The following is an 18,849-nucleotide window of genomic DNA, read 5'->3' on the forward strand; positions in this document are numbered from 1 at the left end:
GACTCCTTTTTGTAGTTGTGTAGTGAATAACTGTTCACATTGTTCCAATTCCAGTAAAGGGAATGAGAAGAGGTAGAGAACTTCTTTAACTGAAGTATTTCACTTTCCTATTTTTTGTAAAGTATGTATTTGTGGGACTGGTGCACAGACAAAGAAGAAGGTGAAACAAAGAAGGAAAAACTACTATATAACAGGTAGTAGCACTGCAAGATCAAAACCATTTGATAACCGATTCAGACACAGTGCAAACTTGTATATAACAAAAAAGTCTATTTTAAAATAATTTTACTTGCTAGCACTATGCTGTTTTTAATAGAAGAGAACCTTAACCACCTGTGTGGGAGTTGGGGACCCAGTTGTTGTTTTCTTTCCAGCTGATTGGCTTTGCAAAAATCTCTCTGGGGAGAAAAGGTTTTATGCAGTCTTTAAAATGTTTCAAAAATAGAATCCAACTTAATCACATCATCTTCCGTGTGCTTCAGCGTGAAGTCCCTGTTATCTATACTGTTGACTAGTTTTGTGTGTGTGTGTGTGTGTGTGTGTGTGTGTGTGTAAGCAGCTTTATTCATGCTTGTATGTCTGTTCAAGTCCATGTCACACTCTCAGGTTCCCATTCTCTAAGCACAATGGTCTGTGAATGTGGTAGAGTACACTATTAGCTTATGGTATCCCGAATAATTTAATATTCATCAATATGCTGGGTTTTCTTTTCATAAGTCTTAAAGTTCAGACTGTGGGTGAGAGAAGGGAAAAATGTGGCAGACTGTCCTCCTCAGTGTTGTAGACCAAAGGGAAAACACTGGGGAATGTATACTGAGAGCCAACAGCACTCCTCTGCTCCACGCCACAGAACACAGCAGCACCGAATGGATTTTAGTTGTATTCATGTTCCCATTACTGTTTGTGTGTTGTCTTTGAAGTTCTTTCCATGGTTGCTCTTGCTCCCTTATGCGTGTATGCCATATGTACCCCCAAGTTTGGGGGGAGAAGAGGGAAGGAGAGGAATTTCCTTTTACCACATGACTGATCCCTAGTGCAGGATTGCAATGTGTTTAGCCTGCCTCTGCTAAACTGAGTCTGTTGTCCGTTTGGGGACTGTTTTGTGACTGCAAAGGCAGAGGAACTGCAAGAAACTTCATGTCTGTGGCATAAGAAATAATAGTTTGTGCTGACTGCTTCCAGTTTTCTCCCAGATTTTAACTCTTTCTCAAGTATATCCATCTTTTTTTTTTTTTTTTTTTTTTTAAATCCAAGGCATTCTTTGCACTTTTGACAAGCTTGTAATGAGATGTCTCCCATCTGGAGTACTGTTAAGTGCTCTTGGGAACAGAGCATACAACTTCTGATTCCTGTTTGCGGCCCTGAACCCCTGCGTGCCAACGTTGAAGACTGCCTGTTCTCTAGCCAAGGCTAGCTTTAAAAAACAAAACAAAACAACAATAAAACCCACCAAAACCCCAGTCCAAAACAAAACAAAAAAAAACCCCAAGCCACACCAAACCAAAAAAATCCTCACCTTCTCTTCTTTCCCCTTTCCCAACTTGCCCCACAACTGTCCTTCAGACACTGATGTGTATGTACATCAAGGCTCTCAAAAGAGCATTCTCTGTAGTCAGTACCCCTTGGATGCTGACTTTTAAACTCTTGGTTCAGTTCAGTGTTTGTCTGACACTGTCATGTCCAGATGATGACCTTTCAAAATAAAACAATGTGTAGTTTTGTGGTGACTTGCAAAGATTGGTTGCATTTTAAAATTGAGCTGTATTTTTATGCTGCATAATATACCAGTCTCTGGTGTCTAGATCCACTGGTGGTGTTGTGTCTGCCTCAATGAGGGGATGTTGGATTTTTGGTGTCGTCTTGTGAACTGCAGTACTTAACATAGTATCCCAGTACTGAAAGCTTGGGTAATGGATTTATAGTTCTGTATGAACTCAGCAAGTAACTTAGGGTGTTAAGGGCACATAGACACCCTTTTTTTACTTTGAAATCCATCAAATGTCTGAATGTTGCTGCTGCAGCTTGACAGCTAGACAGCTAGAACTTGTTTTGGAGTTTACATAAGTTGAATAGTTACAATTTTAATTGTTCATGTTATTTACAAAACTGTAGCATTCTAGTGCCATGGCGATGGTTGACATAAACAACTAAAATAAATACACATAAGTATTTCAGTACAAGTAACAACAAACAATAATGAAAATTGCATGAAAAAAAGAATCTTAGTTTTATTTTTTGGAGTATGAGAGACTAAATGCCAAGATCGTTCTTTAGTGTAATCATAAAAATTTCAAGGATTAGTTGAGCTCTAAATTAAATTCAGACATTCATGTTCTTGTTTAATTTGTATAATGGAAACCTAAATCCCATTCTCTATTCAGATTCTGATCTTCAGTAAGTCATTCTCTAATTGTTTTACCTGTAGGAATAATGGATAGAGAGGAGAGATGCAGCTTTCTTCCCCCTGTCAGTTTTTATGACTGAGACAATTGAGAAGGCATCAGTCTGTAGACACTGCATGTTGTTCAGATCATCAGGTATGATTTTACAAGTTAGGGGAATCAGCTCTATTTTTGTGAGTGTTGTCTGCATCTGAACTTAAGAAATAAATGAAAAGCTGTGTTTATTGTTTCTTGTGGTTCTAGGGATGAGAAATACCCTTGTTGATCTTCTTATAAAAGAGTGTTGATGATATGAATACTTGTCAGATCTGCTTGTTCTGTAATGGGCTGGCTTCTGTGGCAGTACTGCTTGATATGTTTGTATGTGTAGAGCTGGAAGCAAAGCAAGAAGGGAGATGAATCCTGAGCCCACTTAGAAATGGGCTTTACCTTCCGGAGGTAAAATTTCCTTCAAAATATTTATTGTGGCTATTTTAATATACATATACACATATATGTATCTCAGTGTTGTGTATATTTAAAGCATAATAAATAATGGTCTAAAAGTGTGGATCAAAACCTGATACTATTTTGCTTCCAGAGAAGGAAGAGGTTTTCTGATGAGTGTTTCTAACTCATTTTTTATTTTGATAGCTACAAGTTTCATTTAAAAAAAAAAAAAAATCAGAAATGTGCAGGTAGACAGTGAACACACAGTTCTTTGAGTGGCTGCTCCAAAACTATTTTTGGTTTTATTCAGTGATTCACTAACTGTCACAGGGTGACCAGTCTCTTAGACTTCCTACACCGTGCTCAGTGCCTGAGACACACAGCTGGGTTTCGCCTTGTGCTTTCTCACTTCCATCCCGAGACTATCACCTTTGTTTACATACAATGGCACAGCTTCAGTAAGAGGGGTAGAGTGTGTCCCTCTCTTCTGCAGAGTGTCTTGTGGCCAAATCACTCCCTGAGGGCCTAGATGTTGAGAAAGGTTAAGAGCCCAGCTCTTCATATGTTAGGCTGGTATTTGCTGAACCAATGCATAACATTGAGTACTGTCACCACAGTTTCCTTCCAAGATGTGCTTTTCAGAAGACAGTGACTACAACAGTTTGGGTGGTCAGAATCAGGCACAGGTTGTCAAGAGCCTCAAGCATTGTGACAGGAAAGTTTCTGGACCTCAGTGGAACTGGGCATTTGGTCGCTATGGCTGGGGCAGTTCTGGCGATGTATAAATGTCCGGGTGTGCAAGGAACACGTACACCAAATGGGAGACAGCTAATGAGATGTTCAAGGTTAAACAGGTACATTATTGGGTTACAAATTTGGACTTGGGTGTCTGAAGCCTGTCTGAATCCTATTTTAGATGCCTAAATCCTTTTTTCAGTTTTGGCCCATAGCAGAATTCTCTGGGACATTCTTTACCATTGTAGAAGAAAGCCCAAAAGTTGATCTTGCAAATGTGAAGCATGTAGATAATACTTGCAATAATGTTTTCTGCACTGCTTTCATCACAGGAATAGAAAGATTAGGTGTGGAATGAATGTTTTGAATAAAGATAGTGCACCAATTAAAACTTATCTAAGCTTGCAGAATGATTATAGGAACACTAAGACCTTCAGGTTTGCACCACATCTGATCTTGCACATTCTTTAAAGTTACTTTTGTTATATTTATTATGAAAGCAGACACGCATGGCAAAGGGAATCCATCCAAATTCTGTCAGGGATTTCCAAGCAAGTTCAGGCTGAATTCCAGCTTTGCCCATTGCTCTCAACTACTCCAGTCAGGCACGTACCATATGGTCATGCAAACAAATACATGCACAGCTTTTTCTTTGTCAAATAGTGACAAAACATTTTGGGACCATATGCTGCAGGACACAAGTGAGCACTCTAATTGCTTACCAGAGTTGGGCGAACCAACTCATAAGAGATGTGCAGTTGTCCATCCTTCTTTGGCTGCTGTGCATATTTTTCTACAATAGAGAGCAAGAATTTGTAGTGTGGTTTCTTCACTGTAGTGACTTCACCTTGGTCCTGCCAAGTGATTCTCCCCACAAATATAAAATATGAAATGGCAGTTTTTGTGGTCAGTGACAAAATCATTTGTGCTTATGAAGGAGACTTAAATTCTCACTAGCTAACTTGGTCTAGTCCTTTAGCCTTCATAACGTAACCGGTTTCCCCTGCTAAGTCAGAAAAATAATTCACAACTGAAGTTTCTATCAAATGCTAATTTATTACCAAATGCAAAAATTATTTGGATCCATATCCTAGCAATTTTGTGAGATTTTTTGAGAGCATCAGAGAAAAGAAGCAAAATATTGTTTCTTGGGAGGATTATGCAAACTGTAGACTAATTTATGCAAGCAGTTTTATCCCCTATTATGTGTGGAAGGTAAGAAAGTCAGCTGAACAGTCATAAGCTCCAGATAAACATAAACTCAGAGCTTGTAAGGTTTTAGGCAGGTAACTGCTACAGGTTTTAAGCAATTTAACTTTGTTGTAAAAGTCACGGCACTGTCTCTGCTTTATTTTCTTAGCACTGAGTTCATCTATTCCCCTGCATTAGAAAACTAATCCCATCACATAATAAGAAGTGTGCTTATCATCACAACCAAACAGCAGATATTGCCAGAATTGTGGAATAAAATAAAAATGGGGGAGAGGAGAAGGAATACATTCAACTGCAGGCCTAGTTACATTTGTTTTTTTCTTTCCTTTCTGCACCCCTCCCATGTAATTGTCTGAAGGAGGTGCAGTATCATGTAACCGGGAAGTAACAAACACAGTGGCTACTTACAGCCAGTGGCAAGTAACAGCTTTATTTTGGAGAGGAGCAGAAGAGCATATAGTCTTTTTGTTATCCTTAGCTCATGTGCTGCATATGCTTCCTGTATCACATTATGTGGCTATCTGATCTTGCCCATTTCCCCAGAGATCAAGGCTTTGTTCAGGTCTGTAGGTGATTTTTATGAAGAGTGAGAAAAAGTCATCCAGATACCTACAGATCTATTAGTTTGGCCTCAGGAATTTATAAAGCTCTGGAACAGAGTTTGGAAGAAAAAATAACATCATGGAAATTACTAGAATAAAACTTATTTACTAGACAGATATCATGTCAGGTGACGTTAATAGCTTCCTTTTCGGTGATTTTCAAAACAAAGGACCTACTGGATCTCATTCATCTGGACTTGAGTTGAACATTTGATATACCTCCATAGGGGAAGTTAGGGGTTAAGATGGAGCTTATTGCGATTCCTAGATAGACTGTAAGTTGGATGATGAGCTGGCAGAAGAGAGGAAAATGGGAAATTTTGAATTGCAAACTGTTAGGTGGAGGGATGCTCTTCACTATTGATCTCTGATATTTAATATAGGTTTAATGTATTCACAAAAGCCTTAAGACACATTATCAATGTGCAGCCAAAATTTTTTGCTGATGCAGAGCCAAGAGGTATTTTTGATAAAAGATGGAGCAGGATATCTTACAGACAGAACTGGTCTTGATGACTTGAGATAAAAAAAAAAAGGGGGGGGGGGGAAGAGATTTGTGAGGCCAGACACATAGAATTTTAATGCAGTTCTCTGCTGTTAGGTATACACTGGAAACGATAAAGAAAGAGAGGATGTAGATTTTTCTAACACATCATAGAATATCTGTAACTGGAAAGGTACTGGAATCATCAGGATGTATCAGTCTTTGCAGCACAAAAAGGAAATTAGGGGTGCTCCAGTAGAGAAAGCATCTCCAGTACTATGCTGAGCTCGAGCCACTCATCTTCGGAAAGATTAAATGGGACTGCCAAAAATATGGGGGGGATGGGGGAATAGGCAGAGTGGCAGGAAAAAGGGTTAGGGTGATCAAGGAATGCAGAATTGATCATTTCAGAGAAAATTTAAACATTTACGCTTTTTTAGTGTAACAAAATAAAGATTGGGGTGTGATTCTGGTCATTTTATACCACAAAGAGGGGAAGTGGGAAGCTATTTGTGTGAAAGGATAATAGTGACACAAGAGATAAGGAGCATAAACTGGTCATGAATACATATAGGCTGGAATTTAGGAGTAGGTTTCTAACTATCAAAGAGGCAAGGTCTGGAGCAGCCTTTAATCTAAAGAGTGGAGCTTATAAAAAAGACCCTCACTAGTTTTACATTAGGTTTCATATGTTTATGAAAGGGATTATAAAATGTGTTGTTGTGATGGCAAGGGACTGAATTCAGTCAGTCCTACATTCCTGCTGAAGTGGGATCAGGACCTCCCTTTGTCATCCTTAGGTGCCAGAAGAATTTTCAAGATGGAGTTGGAGACCTGAGAGGAAAGAAACGGGGTGCAAAAGTGGGAAGAAAGAATACGTTGCAGCATTTGCCTTTGTGTGCAATAAGAAATAAATTTAATGGAAAATGAATTTGACTGAAATAGTTGTGAATTTAGAGCTTGATTGGGGAAGAACTTAAAGGGGTTTGTAAGTATTCAGCACTACTCAGCATCAAATCTCCAGAAATGAAGTCTAAAACAATAAGAATGTTGTATTTACAGAGAAGATATCTGATTAAATTTGCTGTTTAATTATAACTTTAAAAATATGCAAATATTCAGGTGCTGCTGTGTTCTTGGAGTTTCTGTGACATAGTTAACAGATGCCTGCTCACAGTTCTGCATTATCTTAAACTGCTGATTTCTCTGACCTGCAAAAAATAAAAACTAAAGAGGATTTTGAAAAGCATATTTAAATTGTGCTCAGAACACCCTTCCTTCTGGTAGCAAATAACTTTGAAATCTTTTGAAGCTTTACTGGGAGCAGAATAATTTTCTGCCTGTTAAAGACAGAAAGCAAAATTTACTTTTGGCACCCCAACGGGAGAAAGAACGACAGAGCGCGGAGAGGACCATCCCAGGGGTGGTGGTGGTCCTTGTCTCTTGGGAGTACACGCTGCTGCGGGGCTGACGCGCCTCGACGTTTCAGGGGCACGAGTAACCGTGTTCAATCCCTTCCTGCTGTGTGGGTGCAGAAAGGCGTCAAATATGCAGCGAGGAGGAATGAAGCGAAGGAGGGAAGCAGCAGCGGTTTTGGCCGACGTGCCCCCCGCCCGCCTTATTTTTGTCTTATTGGGGATTTTTCTGAGGAAGCTTGAAGGCTCCTGAGGCTTCTGGCGCCAGGACTCGCCCTTCAGAGGGGGGGGCCCAAGCCTGCCGGCTCCTGGGAGTCGTCGAGCCCCCCCCCCGTGCGGAGGGAAAGACGGCTGCGGGCTCCCCCGGTCAGGTCCGGTCGGGTCGGGTCCGGTCCGGTCGGCGGGGGCTGCCCCCGGCAGAGGGTGCCGGAGCGCAGGGACTGTCCATGTCCCCTCCGCCCCTCGGCGCCTCTCCCCTCCCCTGTGTCGGGTTTGTCCCGGGTGACGTTGGGATGCTGGGGAAGGAGGAGGAGGACGAGGGAGGGGAAAGGCGCGCGGCTTCCTCCGCCCCCAGTCGGGGACAGTCCGTTAGCGGGAGCGCAGGGCCGGGGCGGCCGTGCCGAGGAGAAGTTTGCGGCAGCGCCGATTCCCCCCCCCCGCCCCCTCCCCGGCAGCGGCAGCGAACCCCGCTCCGCCCTCAGGCGCTGCTAGCCCGCGGGCTCTCTGCCGCGGCGGCCGGCCGGCCGGCCAGCATGGTCCCCGCGGCGGCGGCGGGGCGGCGGGGAGCGGCGGGGCGGCGGGGGGCGGCGGGCCGCCTCCTGGCCCTGCTGGCGGCCGCCTCGCTCCTCCGCCTCCGCGCGGCAGGTAAGGAGCGGGACCTCGGCCGGAGGGGAGGGTGCTGCTGCTTTTGAGGAAGGGGAGAGGGGAGGCAGGGAAAGCGGCGCCCGTCTCTAGGAGGGTTGCGCGTATCCGTTGGGAACCGGCGGAGCCGCCAGCAACCGGCGGAGCCGCCAGCATCCCCAGCCGGCCGTTGATGTCGCTTTCTTTCTTTCTTTCTTTCTTTCTTTCTTTCTTTTTTTCTTTTTCTTTCTTTCTTTCTTTCTTTCTTTCTTTCTTTCTTTCTTTCTTTCTTTCTTTCCCCCTTTCTTTTTCGGTGGGGTTTTTTTTTTTTGGTTCTTCTTGGCAAAATGGAAACCTGATGTTGCGTGGTTTTTTTGTTTTTTTTTTTTTTTTTACGAGGGGGCGGGGGGTTGGCAGGAGGCGAGGGCAGCGGTGGCGGCGCTGAGGAGGGCTCGCTAAAACTTTTTCCCAAGCGCATCCCGGAGCCCCGGCGCCGCTCGTGCCTCTATCCCCGACTGCTTCAGCGCACCGAGGCTGACGGGTGGCGACTGGCGGAGGAGGCGGGGGGCGGGCGTGGGGAGAAAGAAGGAGAAAACAAAGGAAAAGTTCGGGGTTTTGCTGTTGCCGAGGGTGGATGGCAATGAGCGGAGCCTCCTCCTTCACTCCGCCCGCCCTCCAGCCCTCCCCTCGGAGTGGTTATAATAACTTGTTATTATTTGGGCCGTTGAGTGTTGCCAGAATCTCAGCGGGAACCAGGAGCGGGGGGAGGGGGGGATTAAAGTTGAGTGGGCGAGGGAGCAGCCGCCGTGCTTGCAGCTGATGGAGGCTCGGCGGGGTCTCTTTTCTGTGTGTTTTTGAGCTTTAGAGGGTCCCACTTCATCCGAGTACCTGGCCGACCCTCGGGCACCGAGGAGGTTAGCCTTTGGGCTGAGGAAACACTAGGATTCGGTTCAGCGAGCTCCGTGATTGCTTTTAGGGCTGAATAAACTGTCCCGATTAACATCAGACCTTGCGCCGTGGCAGCGGCAGTGCGGCTGCTGAACGGTTGCCAGTTGGTACGGCATCTCCAAGGCGAGCGCCGTGATTTATAGGGACCTTAGGGAGCGTGTGGGGTTGGAGCCGCGATGGTGTAAGAGTTACAGTTCTTGTAAAAGAAGCTGCAAAAACTTTTTTTTTTCTTTTTTCTTCTTTTTTTTCTCCCTCCACGCACGCCTAAAATGTGTGGTGCTTTCCGAGCAGAAAAGGGGAGGTTTAACCTTTTCCTTTCCCTGGGATGTGAAATGCACCGGGGAGGTAGGAGCTGCCGGATTCAGCTCTTTGATCTTTCGTGAAACCGTTCTCTGGAAAATTGCCCTCTCCCCCTCTACAGCAGATAAACCTTGCTCACAAACTCCTTCCCGGTGCGGTTTGCCCACGGACTGGGGGAGGAGATGACAGGGGGTAGGTACCATTTCCATGCCAGGTCTGTAACCCTTCCCGTGCTGTCCGCACCGGGCGGTGCGGGAGCTCGGCGGGGGAGCAGCGCCGTCCTCCCCCGCCTTGCCTGGCTTTAGCTTAATTGCACCGAAGTGCAGGAGGAGACCGATGATGTCTTTAAGGAAAAACAGTGATGCTGCAGATTAGAGGGGACTTGTTAATCAATTGCACGTTTGAAAGGGCTTTTCTTCCCTTTGTTGCTTTCGCTAATCCATTTACCTCTCCCCGGGAGGTGACAGATGCCTATATTTCCTGTTATTCAGCTCCGGAGTCCTAGGTCTTGCCATTTGTTGCATTACGGCGAAGGGAGAGGGACAGCAGAAAGCTGGAGGTCTGGGGGTTTTCCGGGAGGGAGAGCAGGAGGCGAGCGTGTTACAGCTCCCGGATTTGGGGTCAGTTCCCGTCGCGTTTATTTTTCCTAGTGCCTTTATTGCTCCCTTTGAAGGGGCGCCCGCTAACAAATTGCGCGGCTTGCCCCCGCCGACCTGCCCCTCCTGCGGGGTCCCGGGCTCCGGGGGTCGCCGGGCCGGGCCGGGGGAGGCTGAGGCGGGGGTGTGGGGGCTGTGGTCGAAGGCAGCGCTTCCTCCTTGGGCCGCAGGGAGGATGACGGTCGTCCTCTTGCGGAATGTAAAAGCAGATGCCGGACTTTCTGTCCCCGTCCCCACTTTCTTCCCTTTTCCTCGAGCAGCTGGATCTGTTTTCTCGGACGCAGAGGGAGTGAGGCGCGGAGGGTGTCCCGGGAGCTTCTTCCTTCCTTCCCTTGCCCCCTCCCCGCAGCCAGAGAGCACCGTCGCTTGTGCATCTGCCGCTGCCGGCCTCTTTCTGCCCTCCCAGAGCCTTCCCGGAGGGGGGGGGGGCTGCGGGGTCCCGGGCATCGCCTGGCCAAGCGCGGAGCTGCCCGCGGTGGGAGCGCGCCTGGCGCGGCGCAAAGTGGGCTGAAAAAACCGCTCGGGGTGCTCGGGCGGCAAAGCATCTCAGTCTTCTTTGGAGGGCAGTGGTACTGCCCTCTCTGCCTGCGCATGTCGTCAGGAGACATTTCAGATCTGGCGAGAACGTTTCAACCTTCTCCGAGGCAGTATAAAATCACAGACTACCACTAAAAGCGGATTTGGTTTTTTTATATTTTATTTTATTTTATTTATTTTATTTTTTAATGCTACCCCGTAAACGGGCTTGTGACAATCGTCTCAGCCACCTGTGGAAAGTGTGGATTCGCTATACTTCGATAGGCACGAAGTTTGAGACTCCATTTTCTTCACTGAACGTGCAGCACAGTGGTTGAGAGCCCATAATCACAGCAATAAATACTTGTGTACTTCTATTGTTAAGCGGTATTCTTCTGTTTTATTAGATCTGCTTAATGGTAAACAGAGTCTTTGTTAATCTACGTTTCATTTAAACTTTTATTTTTGAAAATGTTATTTCAGCCTTTTCAGTGTTTGCTTTGCAGTATGACCAAGTGAGAGGCAACAGAAACTGGGACGGTGGTTTGTTGAAACTGGTGATGCACAATGTAGTCGGCTTACAGACTTTTGCCCCCTTACCATTAAATAGGAAAAGGTCTTTAATCAACCTGAAGTTAATACACATGTGCTTTACAAAGTACGCAGAACATTGTGTTTAAAAAAAAAAATCAAATTCTGTCAACAGAAGGTCTGGGAATGAAAACATAATGGTAACTCTCTGGTATGATTTGGCAAGCCCTGAAGTTTGTAAACGTCTACCTAATTTTATAAAGAAAAAACCCTGATTTCATACAGTACAATGTTAGTGGAGAAATGAATGTAAGTCCAGATTACTTCTAAATGCCTAACTACAAAAAGTTGTAAAATGCTCAAATCTTTATAGTTGCATGAGATTTAGCTATAGCTCCCTCATGACTTTAATAAATGAGATTCAGCTCTGGAAGTTGTACATAGGTCACCTGGTAAAACTCGATGTGGCTTTGAATACAAGAAGTCTTCCCATGGCTTTTAATAAATGACACTGACTACGTGAACTATTTTTAGGTCAAACCTTTTCTAGGATTAATTAAATCATTAAGCAGTTCAGTGGTGAAGTTTATCCTTGGGTCAAGGGTTGCCACTGAATGTTTTTTCCCCCTTGAGTGTCGTGATTATGTTAAGCATTTATAATGGAATTGCAGTTTTCTCCTTAATCTCTTTTCTGCTGTAAACAGCATAGAAATGCAAGATGCAGGAAGAAAAGGACCAGCTGACAGACAGGCAAATTAATCCTTCTTAGTGAGCTTCCAGTTTGCAGGAAAGCTGGTCTTTTTTCTGAACTCACTGCAATTTGTGTTAGGTGTGTGAATAGCTTTCAGAACTGTCATTGGCATGGAAATATATTTGACCACTAATTAGAAAACTGACAATCTTAGCCCACTAGCCAATGAGAATGAAATGTAAAAGAATAGTAATAAATACTGAGTTTTGTTTGATAACTACGAGAGTCATCTATATAGAAGACTTGTAGAGTCCTCTTAATGGCTTATCTTCAGAGTCTTAAGTTTATGTTTTGTATTCAATAAAAATGTCAGCTAGAAGCAGTCAGCATCTGAAGTTTTTAATCGTACTTTTGATTGAGAGAATTTATTTTAAAGAGCCTCTTTGTATTATTTTGGACATTGCAGGCAAAGAAAAAATACTAAGCAAACTTCCTTTGGTTTTTATACATAAATCTTTCTATAGATGTTCTGTATTGCGTTGTGTGGTTGCTCAGAGGGAAGAAATGCTACTTAGAGTATTCCATCTAATTCATAGCATCTGTCACTATGTTCTCTGTGCAAAGGGTGGCTTGCTATTTAAGTTTGTTTATTCATTGTAAGGCTGTTGCTTTGTAAAGGAAGTTGTCATTAGGCTAAGCATGTCTGGAAAGTATGCAAGTCCTCAAGTCTTCTAATCCAGTGACTACAAAGTAGTTAAAGCTTCAAAGAAAAGGAATGACAGGATTTTGCTGCACTGAAGGAAGGTGCATTGTTTGTTAATCCTGCTTTTAATTGTTACTCATACTGCAGACTGCTGCAGCATTCAGGACAAACAACAATTTAACTTAAATGATTGTCTTTCCTCTTGGTTTTGTTTAAACGTGTAAGTAGTTTGAAGCGAAATGTCACTTACTAGCTTTTTGCATTTACTTTTTCCAAGCCTTTGCCATGCACCAATATTCACTTGCAAATACCCTTCTAGATAGTTTTTCTAATGTTCTCCACGGACTTGACTCACAACCAACCTTTTTCTCTTTACATCTGTTTGTCCTCCTCAGCTAGTTTGGGAAAGGAATTCCACTTTCTTTTCCAAGTGATGCTGGCCAGTGATCTTTTTTGAAACTGAAAATGGCCATATGTGACTTTTCTGGTGGCAGTAAAAGACGCTTTTCAAAGTGTCAGTCAGGGCAATCCCTTAGCTATAGAGTATGACTTTGCCTCTTAACTGGCAGTGGACAAAAGCTTTCATTTAAGAATACAAATCTGCATTGTAATATCAGTGAAAACAAGAAATCACAGTAGAAATGCATTTCACTAATGATATGCTGTTATTGTGATGGGGGTAAGTAGATGTATTCCGCCTACCTTAGGCTTAGCTAGCTCACAGGGTGGTAGCACTGGTCTTGAGCAATTTGCAAAGCCTGTTGAAGAAGCAGTGTGGGTATTATATAGACAGTTCCGTGCTTCTGAGCTAGTTTAAAATTAGCTTGTGTGTATCTGCGTGAGCTGTTGTGCACGTGCATCGTACCAACAGTGTGCACTGATTCATGAAACAAAGGGGCTATGCTGCTGTCTGCTGATTGAATTAGTCTTCACTTATATTGATGCTTTCTGGTTTTGCTCTATAAACTGTCCCAATGCATCCCTGTCTGTGATGGTGAAGAAGTGTGGTATACAATAGCTGATGGAAGAGGAAAGATATCATGATGTTACTGATTCAGCAGAAGGTATTTGAAGAATGAGTGCTGTCTTATGTACCTGTTTCCTCTGAGTCCAGAGCAGAGTTGACTGACATGCCCTAAAGGTTGTGTGGTTGTGAGGGTGCAGTTTCACAGGCACCTGAAGCTCCTTGTTTATTTAGTTAAATCAGCAAGCTGACTCTGCTGGAAGGTAATTGTAGGGAAAAAGGAGTCTGCAGGAGTGAAAGACAGTGTGGGCAGAGGTGAACAGAGAATTAGCACAATGAAAAGAGATAAGATGTTTTCTTTTTCCACTATATTGATTTTGCTGGAGCAACAGGAAGATGTTTTGTATGTTTTGTGAGGGTACTGCTTGCAGGAACAGCAAAGTGAAACCAATGGGGAACTGTTCCAGAGCAGAGTTTGGCCTGTGTCTAGCTGTAAAGTGTGAGTAGTCCAATCAGGAAATGAGATTGGGTCCCCATAGGTATCTTGTCAGTGAGCTCTCCATCGATTTCACCTGGAAGATGTGTCCAAGTACCTCATAGATTTGATACTTCCACATCAGGTGATCTGAACTTGTAAAGAGAAACAACAAACACACATTCGATATTCTTTCTTGAATGAAAAATCCCCATGTGTATATTGTCATATCTATGAAACCTCTACTGAGCTTAGATTTCTGTCTCCTAATTGCTCTGTTTGGACACATCCTTTTATAGGAGCAGCATAAACATTTAATTCTGTAACTCTACGTTATTGCCTCTTGTCCTTGTCAACACTGCTCTAGGCTGTTCATTTAACAGTTCGTCTGGTAAGTATTATTTCAAGAAGAAGCAGCTTCTATAAATGATTTTCCTTGCTTTTGGTAGTTTAATGCCTTAACATTATTTTTTCTGTGGTATTGTGTATGGAAGTAGAATGACTTGACTGGTCGTATAAAGAGAGGCTAAATTCTGTTAGAGTTCTCCTAAAATTGTGAAGTTTTGTTTTTCAAAATAACATACACAACTGTCTAGTTGAATCATAAATCAAACTATCAATGGACTGATTCTTTATCAAAGTAATAATGCAGTCACGTATTCAATTGTAGAGTAGGTAGAGGATAGAACACATACAGCAAAAGACAGGAAGAATTTTATCCCTTTTTCTTTAGGAAAAAAAATATAAAAACTATAGTTGTAAATAATAAATTTGATTTCTATTAGTCAGAAACACTCTTTCCTTCTATATCAGATGAACTGTAAACAAAAATAAGTTAATTGTATGTAAGTCTAGAAGAGGAATCACAGAACTCTACCCAATGCAAACTAATGAGACTGGCAGGGTCCTGCACAAATGGGGGAGCTTTCTTTCCTACAACAGAATAGATAGATCTCATACCTCTAACCTGGATATAAAGGAGACACAAAAGATTTTTTTGATGAACAAAGTTTTGGGCAGAGATAACCAACACAGAAAAATCTTACGAGCAAGTTAACTCAGCACAGCTCAGGCATTTGAGCTGTGTTTTATAGCAAAGTCTTCGAATTACTCCTTATGTACAGTTCTATTTGTAAGACCTTAATCTTTCATTTCTAAGGCCCTTAACAAGCTGTAACTGTTGTACTTTTTCTTCTTGCACATGGCCGGGCATCATCCATATCTAAAAGTACTGTTAAAAGAAGTTAACCTCCTTCCCCCTCCCCAGTTCTTCATGATTTCCTTCCTGTGGGATGTTACCACCTTCCAACTTTCCTGTCAGAGCAGTGGGTGGACATTCAGCAACCTGTTTCAGGATACGTCAGCAAAATCCTGCAGCTCACTCAGTCTAAGGTAACCCAGTTGATGTTGAGTTCGATGGATCAGAGGTCTCTCACATGAGCAGTTCTGCCAGTAGGCCAGAGGAGGCTGTAACTTCTGCAGTGCTGTCACCAAGCTGGGGTTTAGCAGGGAGGTCACCTATTTCACTAGCTCACTTAGAGCTGGTAGCCTTTGGCAAGAGAGTTTTGCTGAGCAGGTGGGAGGAGGATGGGAATAGTAGTAGTGGTAGTAGCATCTTCCAACAGCAGAATGAGTGGATTTCCATTTAGCTCACAGAGTGGTTCTCTGTCACACACTTTCCTAGTTTCTTCCTTCAGGCTTCATAGGAGCCTCCCATAAAAACGTGCAAAACTAATCGTTATCCTTCCTTGTTGTGATGTGTCTGGAAATCTCTCATTTAAAGGTTAGGCTAATTGTGTGTTATCGTGCTGGTCACTATTGTCTTTTTCTCTGTATACTTTGTCTTAAATGTGTCTCATATTGCAAGCTGTTTAATACAGTTTAATACATCTTTGACTAACCCTGGTCAATGCCTGGATTTCCAGTAAGGTACAGGTATATAAAGAAATTATTATCTGTTACTGGTACAGTAAGTCGATGTGAGAGCGCTATGATAAAACTAGTTGTCTGTGGGATCACCAGGGCTGGCAGAAGGGACAGGAGGTCTGAGTCACAGCAGTGCCACCTTAGATCAGAAGAAGGTGTTGTGGGACCTCACTGGTTTGTTCTTTTGGATAAGAATAAATGTAGAATAAACAAAGGTCTGATACGAGAAGCTTAAGACGTCTATGAAGGAAAAAGCCAAGAAGGACAGTTCTAGAAACGTTTGTCTGGATTTGCATGAGAAGTTACTCTTGTGAGTATATCAAAACTTTTGCTGAATAGAGCAAGATCAGAAAATGAAAAAAAAAGGAACAGCCCAGGACTACGAGAGCTGAGTGACTTTAAAATAGGTTCTGTAAATCTCTTGTATGAACTGATAATAAACAAAACTGCTTGAAAGCTTAAGAGGCCCCAGCGATGTATAAAATTTTCTGCATAGTTGATCATAGCACAGTTTTAGCAAGAAGTTCTACGATATAAAGAGAATGCCAAGATTTCATAGTGTTTAAACTGAGAGTGCGCGTATTTTGGGAGGTAAGTTAACAAATGGTTTTACTGTGGTTGTTTCTAGTTTAGAAAAGTGACACGGTAGAATTGTGTTACAGAAAAAACCCCAGCGATACTAGAGCTAATAACGTGGCAGCAGTGTTCCTGTAGATAGTAAACTTTATCTCTTCTTAAAAAAAGAAAAGCATGAAAGGTGGATGAAGGCTATGGCAACAGATTTTAGATAGATAACCCAAATATAATACCGCATACTTTTTTAATTTCAGGCAGTGACAATTCTGTTCTGATTCTAAATGTACGTTAGTTTTCACATTTTGCTGATATAATAGAGAAGCATTTTTCTTTATGAAAAGTTGCCTTGAGGTGCATCTACCCTGAGGTGTAATTGTCAAGTAATGCAAAACTACCCAAACTGTATATCAGAGAGCTGACTGGACAAAAACTAACCCTGCAAAATCCAGCCAAGTGCTGGCTAGGCTGCCTGAATTAGCTTACCTCCTGTCCCCAGGAGCACCGGCACTGGTGCAGGAAGAGGGCAGGCTGGGTGGCTGGAGGGCTAGGAGGACAAGTGCATGGCAGCCCTAGCACAGAGTAGCTTAAATTGCCATGGGACTATAGTCTTGGAGATAGAAAATGTGATATGCAGAAATATTAACATAATTGCGTGGGCTAGAAATTTTAGAGACACTTTCACAATATCATTATAACTGATGGCTGTCTAAGATTTGGATTCTGCAGAGCTGAGCCAAACCTGTGCAGTTTAAATAAGAAAAATCTCACCTGCCTCGAAAGTCAAGTCTGCAAACAAGTGTTTCATTAGTTGTCAGGTAGTTATTCTCACCACAAATAGTCTTTGTAATTTCTCTTTGTGTTTGAGCAGTTGAATCTCCAGCAGTTGTTGCTTAAGCTGAATTTTAGGATTCCAGTGAGTTTTGTATTGCATTGTACTAGGTAAGAATTAATGATATTTCAAAATTAGATATGTTAATAAAACAAGGGAGGGTTTTTTTGTACAATAAACAATGAAATGGACAAAAGCAGAGTTTTGCAAAGGTTCTAAAGATCTATCAAAGCTTTCAGTGTCCTATTTGAATATTTGACTATTCTCAGTTGAAAATAACAAGGATCTTGTAGCATCTAGCCATAATTATAAAACTTTCTGTTGAGAAATACAAATCATGCTTCTTTAGAACAGCCATGAAATATTTTTTTCACAAAGTTGAAAAGAAAAAAAGGGGAGGAGGCTATGACAGAGAAACCAGGGAATTATGTTCATATAAGAAATTCCTTTACTGGGGAATGGGAAATAAAAATCATTTGTGGTACCCTAGCAACTCAACAGCTGAAGAGTGAGCTTAAACGTTAAAAATTATTTTAAAAATTGTAGTTATAGTGGTAGTTAATGATGACTCCTTTCATGATAGACCAGAATCCCTTACAAAGGGGAAAGTGGTATTATGTAGGTAAAATTACAAGTTTGAACAGGATCTGAACCAAACCTACATGAGGCAAATATATCTGCTGTTGTTTTAATTTTAAAAATAACTGTGCTTCCTAGCTCTGCCTGGAAGCAATTTAATGCAACAAATTGATTTTTTTTTTTTTTTAAGTATTTCCAGCCAGACCAGAAGCAGTAGTTAATAAATATTTTGAGAGGGTGAGTCTGTTCTTTATGCTTGATTTTGCAAACTCAGTGAATTTGGATATTAATATCTGAAATTGTAGATAGTAATTCAACCTGTTTTTCTAAAGCTGATCTCACATTTATCTTGTTGTCTCTGTGTCAGTGTAGAAATTGCATTCAGAAATCTGTTCCCCAACAGAGGTAACAGAGAATCTGTTACAAAGTTGATGATACCGTGGTTTTCAAAGCAACAAGAAAAAAACCCCTCAAACGCATTTCTTTCAAATTTTATGTCTAGAGAGCTTTTGGATAATGTTGCTCTTGAGAAAAATATGCATATTTTTGTTAATGTGTTATTTAAGAACATACCAAGTGTAGAAAATGCTTTGAAGAGGATCCTGCCAGTCAAAGGCAAGAGCATGTAGAGTTAGGAAAGGCAGATTTCAGAAGTTATCCTGGTTTGTAATCCAAAGGCCAAATTTAAAGCTAGGAGCAGTTTTGATTCTGGAAGTTAAGGAGGATGTGTTTACACAGGAAAGGACTGCAAAAAGCAAAGGTGTCAATTTACAGCACATTTTCAAAATTACAAAAAGTGGAAAATGTTACCTCACATTTACTGAACTCTTACTGTGTCCGCAGAGGTAGTTATTAGAAAGTACTTGTTCAGTGTGAAACCACAGAATAAACTAGATGTAGTAACTTCTTCCTGCAGACAAGTCTTTAGTGATCAGTGAAATACTTGAAATGTCATCTTTGTGCTGGCTATTGGCATGTGATTTATTGTTTCTAGAAATAAACAGAGAAAAATCAAATGTCAGTACTGTGGTGTTAG

General features: G+C 42.3%; 2 protein-coding genes across 4 annotated transcripts in view; both read left to right on the forward strand.

The window, feature by feature from the left end:
• SPTLC1 (serine palmitoyltransferase long chain base subunit 1) overlaps positions 1–7,101 on the forward strand; it is a 58,997-nt gene extending 51,896 nt beyond the window's left edge. For all 3 annotated transcript variants that reach the window (XR_008233442.1, XR_008233441.1, XR_008233443.1), the window contains 2 exons: positions 2,426–2,537; positions 6,665–7,101. The gene's annotated coding sequence lies outside the window, so the exon portion shown is untranslated. The remainder of the gene's footprint in view (positions 1–2,425; positions 2,538–6,664) is intronic.
• A 792-nt stretch (positions 7,102–7,893) lies between these two features.
• Positions 7,894–18,849, forward strand: part of ROR2 (receptor tyrosine kinase like orphan receptor 2) — a 162,124-nt gene continuing 151,168 nt past the window's right edge. The window contains exon 1 of the mRNA XM_052778325.1: positions 7,894–8,143. Coding sequence (XP_052634285.1) covers positions 8,032–8,143 — 112 coding nt within the window. The 5' untranslated portion in view covers positions 7,894–8,031. The remainder of the gene's footprint in view (positions 8,144–18,849) is intronic.

Source organism: Harpia harpyja, chromosome Z (assembly GCF_026419915.1).
Source record: "Harpia harpyja isolate bHarHar1 chromosome Z, bHarHar1 primary haplotype, whole genome shotgun sequence".
NCBI classification, from domain to species: Eukaryota; Metazoa; Chordata; class Aves; order Accipitriformes; family Accipitridae; genus Harpia; species Harpia harpyja.